This window comes from Mizuhopecten yessoensis, unplaced genomic scaffold (genome assembly GCF_002113885.1).
Source record: "Mizuhopecten yessoensis strain PY_sf001 unplaced genomic scaffold, ASM211388v2 scaffold479, whole genome shotgun sequence".
In the NCBI taxonomy this organism is placed as follows: Eukaryota; Metazoa; Mollusca; class Bivalvia; order Pectinida; family Pectinidae; genus Mizuhopecten; species Mizuhopecten yessoensis.
In genome coordinates, this window is record NW_018403567.1 from 205,756 (window position 1) to 226,628 (window position 20,873).

Sequence of the window (20,873 nt, forward strand, 5' to 3'; positions counted from 1 at the left end):
AACCTTACCCAAAACTTGCACAAAAAACGCTGCAAAGGGTTCGTGTTTTGAAGTAATACACACGAAACAAGCATTATACTATTTAAATTCTTCTTATTCTTTGTACCTGTACATAATAATATAAAACGCCAGAATTGTGCAGAATTATCAGTGACCAGTAGTGGTCGGGGAAAGAAATGTTAAATGAAAGAAAAAAACAGAAACACTGTTTTAAGTGAGAATGTCGTTTATTAATTTTAATCTTCGTCAACATTAACTCATTCAACCCTGAAGACACATTGAACTATTCCAATACAAAGGTTGGAAAAGTTCATAATCAAATTTGAGGGGTGAATGAGTTAAAAAAAATATATATAAACGGTTACATCACCCTGAGACAAGCCATTACTAGTGTAAAGTACCCTACCGTTCATAGGTATGGCTCATTTCACAACCTTGGGGAAGTTGCCAAAAAAATAAAGGGACCATTACGTTAAAAGATATACCTCATAACATGTAACAGACCTAAATTGAATAATCTGATTCGCCACGAAGGAAGGTCCTAAGGCGTCTAGGTGCTATAGAACAAATAGGACCTAGTAACTGGATGACACCCCCATACACATACATACACACACACACACACACACACACACACACACACACACACACACACACACATAAACAAACGGTTGCAACACGAAGATTAACTCAGCCTAAAAAGGACACATTGCAAGGTTAGACATACATGTATATGCTAAGACAGTTGAAGAGAGTGTATTGTTATCGGGGGATATTAATGTGGGCCCGTCTGTCCGTTTGTCCGTCTGTCACGTTTCGGTTTCGTGCAATAACTACGCTAATAATGGTCTGATAATATAATTTGGCGTGCATATATACATCTTAACACAGCTTCAGACTAAGTTCGCTCGTCAATGTGATCCTTGCATATTTACGCATAATTTATTACACTTATACATTCTGATAAGATCATTGGTTTCCGTGCAATGACTACACTAATATTTCAGCAAAATTTGGTTTGCACATACATATTAAGATGCTTAAGATTAAGTTCGCTGGTCAATGTCACCAGTGCATATTTACGCATAATTGATTACTCTTATACATTTTGATTGGCGTATTAGTTTCCATGCAATAAGTGTGCTGTTAATGGTCCTATTTCAACAAAATGTGGTGTGCACATCCGTATTAACATGTTTTAGGCTCAATTCTTTTGTCAATGTGGTCTGTGGAAATTTAAGCATAATCAATATAACAATTAATTAGCTTATTAATTATTAACAAAGGTATTAAACAACCCTAATAAATAATGGTGATCTTGTCTTGTCTTGTAGTCAGTAAATGCAAAATATTGTTATACATATCAGTTTTGAGGTGTACAACATTTGTCCAAGTCTTGCTGAGGATATGATGGTGTATACAGATTTGGAATATGGGCAAATAGATGAGGACAAATAACTGCATCTTGTCTTATTCCCAGACTAAAGTTCAGGACATCAATCAGTCAAATCTGTATATGGTATCCAATGAAATTGTTGTATATGAGAAATTCTCCAGGAAAAGTTTCCATAGAGTTTTGGCTTATGCATAATCCCCCTAGAAGTATTCTAGCTGTTACATTTCATACCATAGCTTATTTCATACCACTAGCCATTTTGAAACAAACTGGGGGCCTATTTCTAAGAAACATTTTCTGTTTTGTCTGCTCTTAATTCTCCATACTAGCATTGCATGCTTCAATTAACTTTCAACAATAACACTTCATCTAAAACATGTCCAAATAAGGAGCTTATTACGTTGAGTCAAATCGATGTTGGAGTTGGCGGTAAAATGACGTGACCGAATTGAATGAGGTCTGGTTCACCCGAGATGATATGGTCGCTACCTTGTGAATCACGCGCTTCTATTTAACCGTTGGTGGTCCAAGTTTTCTTTATATTATCATTGCCAGAGATATTGGGTAGCCCCTCCGTTTTGAACTTTGCAGCTGGAATTTAGCGTCGCTGAATTTCAGACGGACTATGACTTTACACAATGGGACGCTGACGTGAGGTTGTTCTGCTTCCATTCAGTGTGATCGTTCGACATCAGAAGCCTGTCATGGAACATTGGCCTTCGAGAAGTGTCCTCTTGGAAATCGGGGTCAGATGAAACAGACTCCTTAAAGCCAGAAATACGCACAAGAGACCTACGTCCATATTGTTCAACATCGTCAAACTCAAGTTGGTGATTTTGTACCGTTAACTGTTCATTTTGGCAAACCAATGGTTTGAGTTTCTCTTGTACAATAGCATCTATATGCTGTCGGGTGATCAGAAACACCGCCGAGTCGATACGCCGAACATCGGTATCTGAGAGCGACACTGCTTGACCGTCCGCAGACAGGCTAGTGTGTGGTACACTCGAAAGAATATTAGCTGATATAGGTAGGGTTTAATGTCGGTCGGTCTAGAAGTTGATAATGGAGACGAGGCCACCGTATATCTCTTATTTTTTCATAATCGGGGACGTCAGATATCGACGACTCACTTCTGTTACGTTTCTGACGCTGTGGTGAAAACATTAGATACCATAATTATACAATGTACGTGCATAAAACCGTGGGTTATTAAGTGCACGTGGGTGAACAAGTGGACAGATGAACGCGAGTGCACTCAACCGTGGTCAATGCATAATATAAATATATGTATAGTAAGCATCTCACAGTTTGCACTGACAATGCACAACTAGTTAAACAAATGCAGAACAAAAACACCTTACCCGGCACTTGAACAACAGCATAAACGAATTGTTGCTCCTAGTCGCCAATCCAATAATGTCATATTTGTTCAGAGCCACGTTGAGACGTGTTTACACCTCCGTGGACCGGAAGCCTATTTCTTTGGCATGTACTTTATTTAGGCTTGCTAAGACAAATACAAACATTCAAGTTTAAGCACGTGTCATTCATGACCAGTTGGCTGAGTAGAAATCAACTTGACGGCTGACTCTTTGAAAAGGGGGCCGCGGTGGCCGAGTGGTTAAGGCGTCTGACATTCTGCTACCAGTAGCCCTCCACCACATGGTCGCGGGTTTAAGGCCTACGTGGGGCAGTTGCCAGTTACTGGCCGTAGGTCGATGTTTTTATCCCCGGGAACTCCGGCTTTCCTCCACCATCAAATCATCACACGTCCTTAAATGACCATAGCTGTTAATAGGACGTAAAACACAAACAAACAAAAAACTCTTTCTAAGTATTCAACATTAAAGCCGCATCACCCGTATTAACAAATATGGCTAATGGCTTCATGTATGGTTTGATAGCGAACAGAACGTTTTGGGTATCCCATCGTCAAATATTTCATTTCCTACCCATGTTGGACTCAATGCAACTACCAAATGTAACCTGTTCCATTTGCCGATGACTTTGACCAGATTAACATTGCCTGTGCGTATGATTTTGCGCAGGGACCACTTGATAAGATTTTTACATTTTTCATTGAAGCAACACAAGAAATTGATCAAACAACCAAAAACGATCAATCAGAAAAATATTATCAGCTCACGGTTACTACCGGAAGTGACAAGTAATGTACTGCCATAGAAATTCTCCTCCCAGCTACCCATTCTGCCTTGTGCAAGTATCAACCCCAGGTACAAATCGAAAACAACGTAGATCCAGGGGTTCGTTACAAATGTCTGAAATACACATATCATGCTATAACTAAAATGGGTCACAGCACACATAAACATATATATAAATGTATGTTAATGTGTGGTGTGACCCATATCAGTATACAGTAGCATATGTGTATAAATTTATGTTTTTGTGTGTTGTAACCCATATCTAATCATTATCTATATATGTGTATTTCAGACATTTGTTACGAATGTAATCAAATGTTTCGTCCTTTCAAGCCACGTTTGGTTTCCTGTCTAATTCGATATTCAATTACTGCAGCTTCACAGATGAAAACCTCGCAATTTAGCGGCTCTCCACTTCGAGCTTGTAAAAAGATTGCTGCCGTAGTCTCGCAGCTTAGCCTGTAGACATTATTCTTCCGCGATGATGCAATATAAAATTGATATCTTATGAATTTATCAACAAAAACTATTAATGGCATTTAAAATATGGTTTTGTTTTTTGTTTCTTCATAATTTGGCTTATCAACGTACACCACCATTATTGGTCTTGAAACAAATTCAACAGCAGTTCATTAAGACTAACTCAATTCATCACCCCATGAAATCGACCAAAGCAAGATTCAACCCTTAATTGAACCCACTGCAACGAAACTTTGCTGAATCACTCGAGTTTCATTAGTTACCTTTTTAGGTATCAAACTTAGGGGATGGGTACATGTATGTTAGAAAAAGGGGGCTGTTCAAATGGTCCTCCAACCTGACCTCCCCTGACCTGTTTTTTTTTGCATTTTATCTTTTAATTACCGAGGATTACTTCAAGCTGAGAGTTAGTCTGATACATTCCGACAGCAATGGGTCCCTGTTCATGGAGAATGAAACCCCAACTCAATCCTTCGAGGAAATGATGCATTAAGTCTTGGAGGTATACTATCAACCAGATTGTCAACTCTTAAATTATTTTTGGAATACCAATCACAAGAGACTAATTAACTGCCATGATTGTAGTTTGATCATTATTTAGAATTTTGGTTGCTATTGTTAATTTGTTAAATATTTGTTTGACATATCACCTCTTCTATGGCACAACATTTCTTGTTGATCTGCTCTGCATTTTTTCACATTTGTGTGGTCATCCAAAATATAAACTAGAAGATACCTTTTGCTATTATACTGATAATGTATTTAACCCCGGTTATTAAGTGAGGAATCAGTTGATTAGTAATTCCGAAATTTATAATGATGTTTTTATAGAGTTTTAGCAACGCTGACGAAAATCCTCTTTAAACTTTGTATTTCAAACTATAAATAAACAGTCTGTGTTGTGTGTTGGACTGAGCAGGGAGAATTTAATACAATAAAATGCAAAATAAAAGTTATGAAAAGCCTCCTAAAACTTTTCATTTTCTTTGAAATTAATTAAACCTGGGTATTGATTTTCTTTTCAGTCCGACACCTACAAACAAACAGCCTTAAACCTGCACTCAAATAGAAATGAACCCAAATCCACTAAATGGCGTGCCATATTTAAGATTTTATTTTGTCGTCAGGTATGATACCTTCCTACAAAAACAGATCAAATAATTTCTGCAGAAACAGATCAAACGACTGAGAGGGCTGTGTTGTAGGAGGAGGCATCTGCCGCTCCTGGGTTACCTTTTTCAGCTCCTCTGCCACCTCGGAAATATACATCTGGGTAAGGCAGAGTCAAGAAATAACAAGAAATTAAAGTCAACTTGGAAATCATTCCTAGATATGAGGGAGGAAATGGGGGGGGGGCAAAATCATAAAGGGCATCTTTTTGACAACAACAAGAAATATTTGCAAAAAAGAGGCCAATTTTAAGTAATATCCCTAATCCCCTCCATATCTCAAAATGGTCTCCAAGCTTAACTTAATTCCATGTCATATAATGACAGCTTACGCCAAGGAATATTTATTAAAACATATACCAATCCGTAAAAGCCACCAGAAGGCTAAAATTGGCACTCTCTCTTTTTAGTTATTTCTTACCAAATAGATCATTAAAAAAATATTTAACAAATAGAAATTCGAAGATGTTAAATAATTTTCAGGTGTAGTTTATAATTGGCAATGATAACCCTTTGTTTTTTAGAATATTGAGGAAACGTTGATTGTATTATGGGATGAATGGATCTGTAAATAAAACAAAGGTATTTGTCTGCAATCCTGTTCGATTTTATAGGACTATTACACGGAACAGACAGCTATTTTATGCTTATATTTACATTTTTATTTATTTTTCAATTTTCATTTCTAAGTTAACAACGCACTTTCACTTATCCGCTTGGTAGTGCGGAGGGGAAAAGCTATCCGGTAGTTAGTCGGTCCCGTGGAAATATCATCCAAAAAGTGATCCGGAAAAACAATTCTCTTATTCATAATATACACGGTACGTCAGTTTAATTTAAAAAACAACTTTATTGATAAAATCTAAATAAGGCATCACAAAATATTTATGGATTTCAAGGCAAGTAAGCATACCAACAATTATCTGTTATTATTTTCTATATAGGATAACATCAATAATTTCTCAGTATATACTAGATATTTACCTATTTGTACATGATATGTAAATGTATATACCTGTTATTTTGAACTAAAAACGATATTCCAGTAAAAATGACATGCTGAAGTGACGTCCAATTAATTTACCTTTGAATAACCAATAATCTGTTGAAATAAACCTCTTTCTTCTTAATTGTTTTAAATATGACTGAAATATCTATAAGCTAAAATTCACATATTTGGATTAAGATCATTAAGAAACTTTATTAACATTTTGCCCTATCGATTGAACATATGTTTCATATTAGCATTTGCTATTTATTCACATTTTTACGTTAAATATTCATTCACATGACATTTGAATAAACCCTACAATTGGAATGATGCGTCATATACTCAAATGTAAGACTATATTCGGTATAGAGAGATTCAACGCGTTCCACCGATAAGTTTCACATAATGACAATATTTAAACAATACCTGGTTGTCTGGATGTAATTATTGTTGATTTAATTACAAGTGGCCTCTGGCATATCTACCATAAAACCTAGCGGGTTTTCTGGGATTTGCCAGAGGCCACTTGTAATTATATCCACAATAATTACATCCAGACAACCAGGTATTTTTTATATTTACATGTTTTTCTTTTTTAAGACATATTCCTACAAAAACCTTTAGCCCTGCCTCAAAATACATTTCAGGCGGCCATTTTGTTTGTTTACATATTCCTGCACCTGAAACAGGCAGTTGTAATTATAGTCGAGCAGTTGTAATTATAGCCTATATAATTACACTTGCCCTCTAACACTGTTGTAATGGGATGGCGCGGGGGCAAATGTAAATATATACAAATGATACATTAAATAATCGACTTGGTTTCAAAATTACTTAAATACTATGTTAACAATCCATGAAACAGTGTAAGCGATCCTGGAAGAAAGCAAAAACAGTTGCTCTACCATCGTATTAGGTAGAAATGTCACATTAACATCATTCAAAAGTTTTGTTGTTCCGGTACATTTTCTAGCATACTAGTAGGTGACCAGTTGACCAGGTAATTGCTGTGTTGGTGGATAGACTTGCCCTGCATAGGCTTGAACTTGGACTCCATAAGCTGGTTGTGGCTGTGGATACGCCCCATATGGTTGAGGTTGTCCCCCATACTGTGGAGGAGGAGGACCATAAGCCGGCTGGGGATAGGCTCCGTACGGCTGTTGTTGCATGTGCTGTTGGTTGGTACTGTTAACTGTAAAACCAAAATACACCATATAAAAAATCGATTTACGGTACAAACACTATTGTCTTTGTATGCATATGTTGAAATCAAAGCACATTTTAAAAAAAAGCGAAACTAAGTCACGTGATGGATTGATTAGTTAATTAATGATTGATATTAACTTTAAAATATGGTAGTTGAGTTATGAAAAGAAAATATTTTAGAACACTTAGTTGGTTCCGAAATGATCATAAGACTACACTTGATACAGCCGGATCTATGTGTATTGCTTCTTACGTGTCTTAAATACAACAGAGTTGTACATTACCGTTGTATGTCATTAAAAAGCCTGATACAACAGAGTTTGTGTAAGTTACCGTTGTAAGTCATTAAAAAGCCTGATAAAACAGAGTTCGTGTATATTACCGTTGTATGTCATTACAAAGCTTTATAAAAAATATTCCGTTTATATTTCCGTTATATGCCATTAAAAACCTTGATACAAAATAGTGCGTGTATATTACCGTTATATGTCATTAAAAAGCCTGATATAGCCGAGTTCGTGTAAATTACTGTTATATGTCATTAATAAGCTTGATACAACAGAGTTCGTATATATAACCGTTATATGTCTTTAAAAAGCCTGATATAGCCGAGTTCGTGTAAATTACTGTTATATGTCATTAATAAGCTTGATACAACAGAGTTCGTATATATTTATAATATATATTTCAGATGCAGATGAATGGTACGAGTCTATATGGAATGATAGTGGTAATATAAATGGTAACAAGTTGAGAACTTACAGAACTTTTAAATCAAATTTAATTCCGGATTCATATGTCAAGCTTGTTAGAGAAAAGAGTAAACGAAGAGTACTTTTTAATTATAGATGTGACTCTCTACCTCTAGCAGTGGAAATTGGCAGATACGCCAAACCTGTGATTCCACTAGAGGAACGCTTGTGTAAGATATGCACAAATGTAAATAACTGTATAGAATTACACTTTTTAATTAAATGTGATGTATATAATGACATACGATCATCCTTATTTAATGTAGCAAATAATATAAGAAATGATTTTACAAGTCTTAATAACACTGACAAATTTAATTTTATAATGTCTTCCAAGGAATTACAACTTCAACTTGCAAACCACTTATATGATATGTACAGAAGACGTAGCAGTCTATGTGATTAATTATAATTTTAAACGGTGTCTTTTAAGCAATTTTAGGCTGAATATTATATACAATTACATTTTCTATTTTATACATTTGTTAAATATGATACCAGGTGTCAATCAGAGAAACATTTGTTACGAAAATAATCTTCCGTTTAAATTATAATAGCTACTAGTTAGGGTGAATTTAGCAGACCTCGCTGGTAGGGGGCTCCCCAACCCTTGGAAACCTAAATTTCACTACAATGTAAAACTAGGAAATTATTCATTTTATTTATCACCATTGTTATTGGTGTTGTTTTTAAAGACATCATGTTTTAAGGCGGTAAATGTAAAAGAAACCTTTTAACAATTATAGTATAAAATATGTAAGTACAAAATCCAGGAGTTTGTTAGGTAGGGGCTGTCCCAATCACCTGCTCTCTGGATTGGCACATGTGATAGTTTGTTTAAATTTATGTAATTTATTATGTATACTAGCTGTTCTTAACAAAATTATGATATGGTCTATATATTTTTACACTAAGATGATTGATCCCTGTTATGTAACTATATGTTTTTCTACTGTGTAACTATATACTTGTACGATGTAATTGTGATATATCACACTATAATAAACAAAATTGACTTGACTATTACCGTTGTATGTCATTAAAAAGCTTAATATAATTAATCCGTGTATATTACCGTTATATGTCATTGAATAGCTTGACACAACATAGTCGATATGTTACTGTTATCTGTCATTAAGACGCTTGATACAGGTGCGTCACAGGTTGTTTCTGTTATGTGTTTACTAAACACCTTGATACAGCCAGGTCCGTGTATGTTACAGTTATGTATCATTAATAAGCTTAATAAAGCCAGGCTATTATTTGTTGCAGTCAAAAATGTATGTACTATTCTGAAGCTTGAACAAACATGTGAATGAGTGTAGCTTTTTTCTGTCATTAAGAAGCTTGATAAAGTCGCATTGCTGTAATTTTCTTTTATTTGTCCTTAAGCGGCTTGATTATGCAGGTCTGTGAAAGTGATCGCAACATATTAATGTGCTACTAAAACTATGGTACACATGTCATCAATAGACAATACCTTTTTTAAAAGAACACACCGTTGATATAGTTGGCTGATTAGTTTGCAATTCTTGGCTAGCTTATTCGGTACCGAAGTTCATGAGTTCGACGCCCGCAGGAGTTATATCGAATATGCTCAATAATGAACACTGTGGGTTATGTACAGTATCAATTTGCGTTCATACTGTCATAAAAAAAACACAAATGTAACCCTTTATAATTATACCCACCGACCGTGACGTTGCCCCCAGGTCCACCAGTCTGCCCTACGAAAGCAACTCCAGTCCTTGTCGTGTTACAGTGCTTAATGAGGACGATTATGCCGACGAGAAATGCGATGAATATAACACCGCCAATGATTGCTCCAGCGATAGTTCCCTCAGTTCTATATTATGAATAGATTTAAACAAAAGAATATTTTATTGAAGTAAAGTAATACACCTTTATATAAAATAGTAATACAGGATATGAAATCAAGATTTCAAGAAATCACTGGAAAGTCCAAAATCGGATCAGTTGTCTTTGTATTATCATACCATGTTTTATATATGAGAGTCCTATATGATGTAATACTTACGTTGAAGCAGCACAGCATGTACGAGAATAGTAGTACCCACAGCATCCATCGTCACAGTTGACGGTATAGTAGTAGTAGTAGTAGCTCGCCACACACACATCCGCAGCTTCACCTGTGTCAATAAGAAAACATGAGAAAACATCTGCCATTCAAACATACCGTGTGAGTCAACTTCAACACACCATTGAAAGGGCACATCTGAATACTGAGGTAGTCCACCAAAACATATTGAAAGGGCACATCTGAATACTGAGGTAGTCCACCACAAAATATTGAAAGGGCACATCTGAATACTGAGGCAGTCCACCACGAAATATTGAAAGGCAGATCTGAATACTGAGGTTGTCCACCACAAAATATTGAAAGAGCACATCTGAATACTGAGGTAGTCCACCACAAAATATTGAAAGAGCACATCTGAATACTGAAGCAGTCCACCACAAAATATTGAAAGGCACATCTGAATACTGAGGTAGTCCACCACGAAATATTGAAAGGCAGATCTGAATACTGAGGTTGTCCACCACAAAATATCGAAAGAGCACATCTGAATACTGAGGTAGTCCACCACAAAATATTGAAAGAGCACATCTGAATACTGAGGTAGTCCACCACAACATATTGAAAGGGCACATCTGAATACTGAGGTAGTCCACCACAAAATATTGAAAGGGCACATCTGAATACTGAGGTAGTCCACCACAAAATATTGAAATGGCACATCTGAATACTGAGGTAGTCCACCACAAAATATTGAAAGGGCACATCAGAATACTGAGATAGTCCACCACAAAATATTGAAAGGGCACATCTGAATACTGAGGTAGTCCACCACAAAATATTGAAAGGGCACATCTGGATACTGAGGTAGTCCACCACAAAATATTGAAAGGGCACATCTGGATACTGAGGTAGTCCACCACAAAATATTGAAAGGACACATCTGAATACTGAGGTAGTCCACCACGAAATATTGAAACAGCACATCTAAATACTGAGGCAGTCCACCACAAAATATTGAAAGGGCACATCTGAATACTGAGGTAGTCCACCACAAAATATTGAAAGGGCACATCTGAATACTGAGGTAGTCCACCACAAAATATTGAAAGGGCACATCTGAATACTGAGGTAGTCCACCACAAAATATTGAAAGGACACATCTGAATACTGAGGTAGTCCACCACGAAATATTGAAACAGCACATCTGAATACTGAGGCAGTCCACCACAAAATATTGAAAGGGCACATCTGAATACTGAGGTAGTCCACCACAAAATATTGAAAGGGCACATCTGAATACTGAGGTAGTCCACCACAAAATATTGAAAGGGCACATCTGAATACTGAGGTAGTCCACCACAAAATATTGAAAGGGCACATCTGAATACTGAGGTAGTCCACCACAAAATATTGAAAGGGCACATCTGAATACTGAGGTAGTCCACCACAAAATATTGAAAGGGCACATCTGAATACTGAGGTAGTCCACCACAAAATATTGAAAGGGCACATCTGAATACTGAGGTAGTCCACCACAAAATATTGAAAGGGCACATCTGAATACTGAGGTAGTCCACCACAAAATATTGAAAGGGCACATCTGAATACTGAGGTAGTCCACCACAAAATATTGAAAGGGCACATCTGAATACTGAGGTAGTCCACCACAAAATATTGAAAGGGCACATCTGAATACTGAGGTAGTCCATCACAAAATATTGAAAGGGCACATCTGAATACTGAGGTAGTCCACCACAAAATATTGAAAGGACACATCTGAATACTGAGGTAGTCCACCACAAAATATTTAAAGGGCACATCTAAATACTGAGGTAGTCCATCACAAAACATTGAAAGGGCACATCTGAATACTGAGGTAGTCCATCACAAAACATTGAAAGTCACATATGAATACTGAGGTAGTCCATCACAACATATTGAAAGAGCACATCTGAATACTGAGGTAGTCCATCACAAAACATTGAAAGGGTACATCTGAATACTGAGGTAGTCCACCACAAAATATTGAAAGGGCACATCTAAATCCTGAGGTAGTCCACCACAAAATATTGAAAGGACACTTCTGAATACTGAGGAAGTCCACCACAAAATATTGAAAGGGCACATCCGAATACTGAGGTAGTCCATCACAAAATATTGAAAGGGCACATCTAAATCCTGAGGTAGTCCATCACAAAACATTGAAAGTCACATATGAATACTGAGGTAGTCCATCACAAAACATTGAAAGGGCACATCTGAATACTGAGGTAGTCCATGACAAAACATCAATAGTAGATCACATTTGAATATTGTGGTCACTCACCGCAGAAATAATTGATAGCGCACATATGAATACCGTAGTAGTTTACCACAAAACAGAATTGACAGGGGTCATATGAATACCGTAGTACATTTGGTTCACCACAAAACATAATTGATAGAGCTTATTAAAATACCATGGTAGTTCACCACAAACATAATTGATAGAGCTAATATGATAAATACGAATTTCCTGTTAGCTAAATAGACAATACCGTCGATAGAGCATATCATATTACCGTGTTTTTGACCACGACAAGACATCATTGATACTGACCATAATTAAACTGTGTAAGTCACCATGCAGTGACCACTGGGTTTAGTGTTTACTATACAACAGCATTGATACTTTCTGCAATGACATCGTGTTAGAATATTACACACAATGTAACACTGTACACTGAACACAGTGAATATCACATACAATGTAACACTGTATACTGACAACAGTGAATATCACATACAATGTAACACTGTACACTGAACATAGTGAATATCACATACAATGTAACACCTGTATACTGACCACCGTGAATATCACATACAATTACAATGTAATCCTGTATACTGACCATAGAATATGACACCCGTATACTGACCACAGTGAATTTCATATACAATGTAACACCTGTATACTGAACACAGTGAAAATCACATACAATGTAACACATGTATGCTGACCACAGTGAATATCACATACAATGTAACACTGTACACTGAACACAGTGAATATCACATACAATGTAACACCTGTATACTGATCACAGTGAATATCAAATACAATGTAACACTGTACACTGAACACAGTGAATATCACATACAATGTAACACTGTACACTAAACACAGTGAATATCACATACAATGTAACACCTGTATACTGACCACAGTGAATATCACATAAATGAAACACTGTACACTGAACACAGTGAATATCACATACAATGTAACAACTGTATACTGACCACAGTGAATATCACATACAATGTAACACCTGTATACCGACCACAGTGAATATAACATACAATATAACACCTGTATAGAAACCACAGTGAATATCAAATACAATGTAACACTGTACACTAAACACAGTGAATATCACATACAATGTAACACTGTATACTGAACACAGTGAATATCACATACAATATAACACCTGTATACTGACCACAGTGAATGTCACATACAATATAACACCTGTATAGAAACCACAGTGAATATCAAATACAATGTAACACTGTATACTGACAACAGTGAATATCACATACAATGTACCACCGGTATACTGACCACAGTGAATATCACATACAACGTAACACCTGTATACAGACCACAGTGAATATAACATACCATATAACACCTGTATAGAAACCGCAGTGAATATCACATACAATGTAACACTGTACACTGAACATAGAGAATATCACATACAATGTAACACCTGTATACTGATCACAGTGAATATCAACAGTGAATATCACATACAATGTAACACTGTACACTGAACATAGAGAATATCACATACAATGTAACACCTGTATACTTACCACAGTGAATATCACATACAATGTAACACTGTATACTGACAACAGTGAATATCACATACAATGTAACGCATGTATACTGACCACAGTGAATATCACACACAATTTAACACTGTACACTGAACACACTGAATATCACATACAATGTTACACCTGTATACTGACAACAGTGAATATCACATACAATGTAACGCATGTATACTGAACACAGTGAATATCACATACAATATAACACCTGTATACTGACCACAGTGAATGTCACATACAATGTAACACCTGTATACCGACCACAGTGAATATAACATACAATATAACACCTGTATAGAAACCACAGTGAATATCAAATACAATGTAACACTGTATACTGACAACAGAGAATATCACATACAATGTAACGCATGTATACTGAACACAGTGAATATCACATACAATATAACACCTGTATACTGACCACAGTGAATGTCACATACAATATAACACCTGTATAGAAACCACAGTGAATATCAAATACAATGTAACACTGTATACTGAACACAGTGAATATCACATACAATATCACACCTGTATACTGACCACAGTGAATATCACATACAACGTAACACCTGTATACAGACCACAGTGAATATAACATACAATATAACACCTGTATAGAAACCGCAGTGAATATCACATACAATGTAACACTGTATACTGAACACAGTGAATATCACATACAATATAACACCTGTATACTGACCACAGTGAATGTCACATACAATATAACACCTGTATAGAAACCACAGTGAATATCACATACTATGTAACACCTGTATAATGATCACAGTGAATATCACATACAATATAACAACTGTATACTGACCACAGTGAATAACACATACATGTATAGTATAACACCTGTTTATTGACCACAGTGAATATCACATACAATGAAACGCATGTATACTGACCACAGTGAATATCACACACAATGTAACACTGTACACTGAACACACTGAATATCACATACAATGTTACACCTGTATACTGACCATAGTGAATATCACATAAAATATATCACATGTATACTGACCACAGTGAATATCAAATACAATGTAACACTGTATACTGACAACAGTGAATATCACATACAATGAAACGCATGTATACTGACCACAGTGAATATCACATACAATAAAACACCTGTATAGAAACCACAGTGAATATCACATACTATGTAACACCTGTATACTGATCACAGTGAATATCACATACAATGTAACAACTGTATACTGGCCACAGTGAATAACACTTACATGTATAATATAACACCTGTTTATTGACCAAAGTGAATATCACATACAATGTAACGCATGTATACTGACCACAGTGAATATCACACACAATTTAACACTGTACACTGAACACACTGAATATCACATACAATGTTACACCTGTATACTGACCACAGTGAATATCACATACAATGTACCACCGGTATACTGACCACAGTGAATATCACACACAATGTAACACTGTACACTGAACACACTGAATATCACATACAATGTAACACCTGAATACTGACCACACTGAATATCACATACTATTTAACACCTGTATTCTGACCACAGTGAAGACCACATACAATGTAACACCTGTATACTGACCACAGTGAATATCACATACTATGTAACACCTGTATACTGACCACAGTGAATATCACATACAATGTNATACTGACCACAGTGAATATCACATACAATGTAACACCTGTATTCTGAACACAGTGAATATCACATACAATGTAACAACTGTATACTGACAACAATGAATATCACATAAATGCACATTGTAACATATGTATACTGACCACAGTGGATATCACATACAATGTAACACTGTATACTGACCATAGTGAATACCACATACATGTATAATGTAACACCTGAATACTGACCACACTGAATAGCACATACTATGTAACACCTGTATTCTGACCACAGTGAATATCACATACAATGTAACACATGCATACTGACCACAGTGAATATCGCATACAATGTAACACCTGAATACTGACCACAGTGAATATCACATACTACGTAACACCTGTATACTGACCACAGTGAATATCGCATACAATGTAACACCTGAATACTGACCACAGTGAATAGCACATACTATGTAACACCTGTATTCTAACCACAGTGAATATCACATACAATGTAACACATGTATACTGTCCATATTGAACATCACATACAATGTAACGCATGTACACTGACCACAGTGAATATCACACACAATTTAACACTGTACACTGAACACACTGAATATCACATACAATGTTACACCTGTATACTGACCACAGTGAATATCGCATACAATGTAACACATGCATACTGACCACAGTGAATATCGCATACAATGTAACACATGCATACTGACCACAGTGAATATTACATACAATGTAACACATGCATACTGACCACAGTGAATATCACATACACTGTAACACCTGTATTCTGAACACAGTGAATATCACATACAATGTAACAACTGTCTACTGACAACAATGAATATCACATAAATGCACATTGTAACATATGTATACTGACCACAGTGGATATCACATACAATGTAACACTGTATACCATACATGTATAATGTAACACCTGAATACTGACCACAGTGAATATCACTTACTATGTAACACCTGTATTCTGACCACAGTGAATAACACATACAATGTAACACCTGTATACTGACCGCAGTGAATATCACATACAATGTAACACATGCATACTGACCACAGTGAATATCACATACAATGTAACACCTGTATACTAACCACAGTGAATATCACATACAATGTAACACCTGTATACTGTCCATATTGAACATCACATACAATGTAACACCTGTATACTGAACACAGTATCAGTGTGTATATCTTCCACACACCTTCGTTGATGCTAACAATATTGATACCGTGCTTTCACAAAAAAAATATTATTGAAACTGAGCTAGCATTGATCTGTGTTGGTCCATTATACAGCACCATTGATAAATTCATTAAACTAAGTTTTATCTTCATACCACATTTTTGAAAAAATGTAATGTTCAACAGAAAATTATAACAGTCAATCTCACAACATATTCGATAAGTCAGAGTAAGGAAATTGTATTTCACCATTAAAAAACCCATTTGATTAGGAATACAACGGTTCTGCATTACATGAAGCCTATTACAACCCCCACCCAGTACCCCAGTACACGCAAGTTTGAAGCAAGTCTGACTGCCCTGTTTTGGGCTTATATCCTTTCAGTTTGTCATGCTGGTGGAGCGTAGCAGTGCACGAGGTACAGGAAACGTGAAGGTGCCTTAAAGCTTCCGGATATAGACACTATCCGGGACGATTCTGTCTATTTCTTTGTAACACGTACACAAGTAAATGTTGTTGTTCAATGTTTTATGATAAATGATTTATGTTTGGTTGAGAAGGCCGAATTAGAACATAACAGTCCTTATTTACTAATTCAATACGGATCGATCTATTACATGTAAAATTTGAAAGTGTTCCAAAAGGGTTGTGATAAGGGTTTTGCGGACTACTACGGTGATGGCTGATACGGGATTTGGGCTGTGAAACGGCGAGGGCTGATATGGGTTAGAGCAATTGCGTCGTTTCGCATATACAAAAAGAATTGTTTATTAGTAAGTATTATGTGTGTATCAATAAATATTTATAATAAAACAAAAATTAAATTTCTGTACCGTTTATTTTTTAGATGGAATAGTTCATGTAGATGAAACTGTGTACAGATTGTTAATTCTGTACTGTAATATATGGCAGTGTGATGTGAAAAAAATGGATATTACAGCCTAGTGCGCATTAAATCTCATATAGTGCAGTAAGGCTCCTTGTGTGACATAAGATATATCACATAAGCTAAAATGTCTTGATGACAATATCTTAGATAAGATTCATCAGTTTGGAAATATGAAATATCAAAGTTTTACTTTCTGCACAAACAATGAACGTAGTAAACATGTCTCGACGTTTAAAGACTGACTGGTTCCTTTGTCAATCTGCTATGGCATAGCTTGACAAAGGTCATAGCTTGAGAAATGGACCAGTCGGTCTTGATACGTTTCACAGCTTGACAAAGGGACCAGTCAATCTTGAAAGGTTGCGACATGTTTAATACGTACCTTGTTAAATACAAGATACACGAATTTTTATTTAACGTCGCATATTCAAAACAATAAATATTAGCACTATAGTGATATTCTTGCGATAAACAATGGATATGAATAAGAAATAACATAAGTTACCAGCATGCTGGTAAATTCAAAGCTAGTTACGGAATGGTAAGCAAATATCACAGGATAATTAAACAAGTAAAAACAATACAGGTATAAAAGCAAAGCAGCACTAAAGTAATCATAGACAGGTAGTATTTGAAGTTAAATGTATAAACTGGAGGTAAACAATATATACTAGGAAGTAACAAAATAATTTATTGCTGCTGAGGTATATGCTAATATAGCAAAGTATAGTTGACCGGGTTGTGTAGAAAGTAAAATTTTGATATTGTCTTGATGACAATGATTGCATGATTTTTTTAGGAATGAAATAGAATTTCACATGATGTAAAATGCTGTAGTTGTAATGTAATACTGAAACATATGTGACACTGAAATAAATTACATTTTGTTGTTTTCGTTGTAAGTTATCAATAAATTTAATATACCTGTATTTCACAGGTGTATACAATGAATTTGATATCTGATTCTGTAATTATTTCCTACAAAAAATCTTCACAAAGTTCCTAAAGTAAAAGGAAAATAGTGAAACTTGGTATTGAATATAATTTACGCAAATAAGACAAAATAACACAGTCTTCATAATATGCGTAATATATATATTTTGGTCCCCATCTCATTCCTTTACTTAAGTGTTTTCATTAACAATATTTTTGGAGTTACAGAAATCAGAAGTTAAGTTAATTAATCCTTACCTTCAGTATTTATTCCTTATAACAAATCATAGGTTAAATAGTGTCCTCACATTCAGGAAAGATTTTAAAGCTGGTCTCTCATCTCATTCAATATAACTAGCTATCAATATAATTGTCATAAATATAAAAAAAAAAAAACATACCTGTAAGGAAGGAAAGGAGGATGACGAGAATTCCTAAAAGCTCCGCCATTTTGTCGTCCAATTAATATAATTGATAAGAATGATATAGTTGTGCAAAGCACCTGACACTATATCTCGTTGTCTGTTGTAAAAAAACAGTATTGAATTGGCACCGTGTACAAATACAATATAAAAAAGGTACGGTCAGGTCGGTGTAGATAAATATTTTTATGTATATCTATTCAACATTAATAGAGCGTGCCGAGAACAATGTCGCCAGGTCCGTGTTGTTGGAAGCAATACAAATCAAAAAGAATATATACATTGTTTATATATCTACGTGTGTGTTATTTGAGCATGCGTCTTTTTAGTGCTTTAAAGATACGGTATCCTTGTTACAAAAGAAAAGATCTAACTAATGGGAGACGTTATATTCCAAAGGGGCAACACGTTAACAACAATAGTTTACGATTTTTTTTTTTTAAATCGTGTACAAAACAGTTTAAATATTTGGTAGAAAACAATAAAAAAAATATTAATGATAAAATAAAAAATTTAAAAGTGCAAATGTACATAATTTCTGTCATTTTATCATGTACTTTGGATTGAGAAATGCAAAAAAAAAATCAATACTCATAGATGCAAAATTACAACTACGAATTCATTCCTGAACCAGTTTTTAACCATTCTCCGTGAAACATATCAACTATTATTAAAACAAAATTAACAAATCGTCAATGAAAATATAATTTCAACTTAGAATCGATGAAACTAGGGCATAACATAAACAAAGGAAAGATTTACATGTAGACCATTGAAAGGAAGTAAGACCAGGTATTCTGGAAGGGAAAAGGGGGTTTTCTACTTCACATTTTCATGGACGAAAACGACTATGTAGATCGTCTTCAAAGCGAGAATCATGGTAATGACCACGCAAACACAAGACAGACTAATGAGCATGATAAAAAAAACATCGACCTTCATATCATGTATATTATGGTTTTTTTTATCCTTTCCTTGTTTTAACCTGCCCGAAGTCTCTTTCGAATCAAGTGTAATAACCACTTGGTACGAGAGAGAGCGCCGAGGGTCCTCGATCCTTGGCAGAAAAAGAGAAACTTTAATCGTAACGTCATTTAACCGACATTCGACCACGTTTGCAATGTAACGACACTTTTCATTGGTTAATAACCATGGATTTTTGGACGATAGACCATGCATGTGTGTGTTATTTTCCAACAGACCAATACTCTTCATAAACCTTCCTCCATAAATGTACCGGTAAACAAGTAGGTCGAGGACTGGTATTATTTGTAGAATGAGGGTACCCGCATTTAATTTTGTATGTTTTCAAAATTTGATCTACTTTAACATGTCAAGCTCAGAATGTTCCTCTGAACCTACCGCGAAGATGACATGAAATAGCGTTTGTGAATCTGTCAATTGCTGATTTCATGTGTTGACGAGCGATGTCGATATATTTGTGGATTTGATTGATAGAAATAAACATCTGGCATACAACAATATGTCAGTGTTTATTGTTTATCGTCTGTCGATCGAATGGCGACTGAAAATTAAAATAAAATACTTCCTATATATCCAGGTTAAAATGCATCAGAAATCAGAATCAGAAATGATAAAAACGCCAAGCTTGTTGTGAAATGAAGACATGAAGTCATC

General features: G+C 35.4%; 1 protein-coding gene across 1 annotated transcript; it reads right to left on the reverse strand.

The window, feature by feature from the left end:
* Window positions 1-6,955: 6,955 nt before the first annotated feature.
* Window positions 6,956-19,317, reverse strand: LOC110449718 (cysteine and tyrosine-rich protein 1-like). Its single transcript, XM_021496766.1, has 4 exons — window positions 19,215-19,317; window positions 10,201-10,312; window positions 9,854-10,008; window positions 6,956-7,396 (listed from the first exon to the last, which is right to left on the reverse strand). The coding sequence occupies exons 1-4, from the start codon at window positions 19,261-19,263 to the stop codon at window positions 7,182-7,184; spliced, it is 531 nt and encodes a 176-aa protein (XP_021352441.1). The 5' UTR covers window positions 19,264-19,317; the 3' UTR covers window positions 6,956-7,181.
* Between the last annotated feature and the right edge of the window lie 1,556 nt (window positions 19,318-20,873).

Bases quoted from the DNA above. Each gene is read 5' to 3' on its own strand.
- LOC110449718 (XM_021496766.1), bottom strand. From the start codon at position 19,263: ATGGCGGAGCTTTTAGGAATTCTCGTCATCCTCCTTTCCTTCCTTACA. The intron at 10,313-19,214 runs GTATGTTTTTTT...TTATTGACACAG, and splicing joins CCTCCTTTCCTTCCTTACAG to GTGAAGCTGCGGATGTGTGT. The intron at 7,397-9,853 runs GTGGGTATAATT...TTGGTTTTACAG, and splicing joins TGGGGGCAACGTCACGGTCG to TTAACAGTACCAACCAACAG.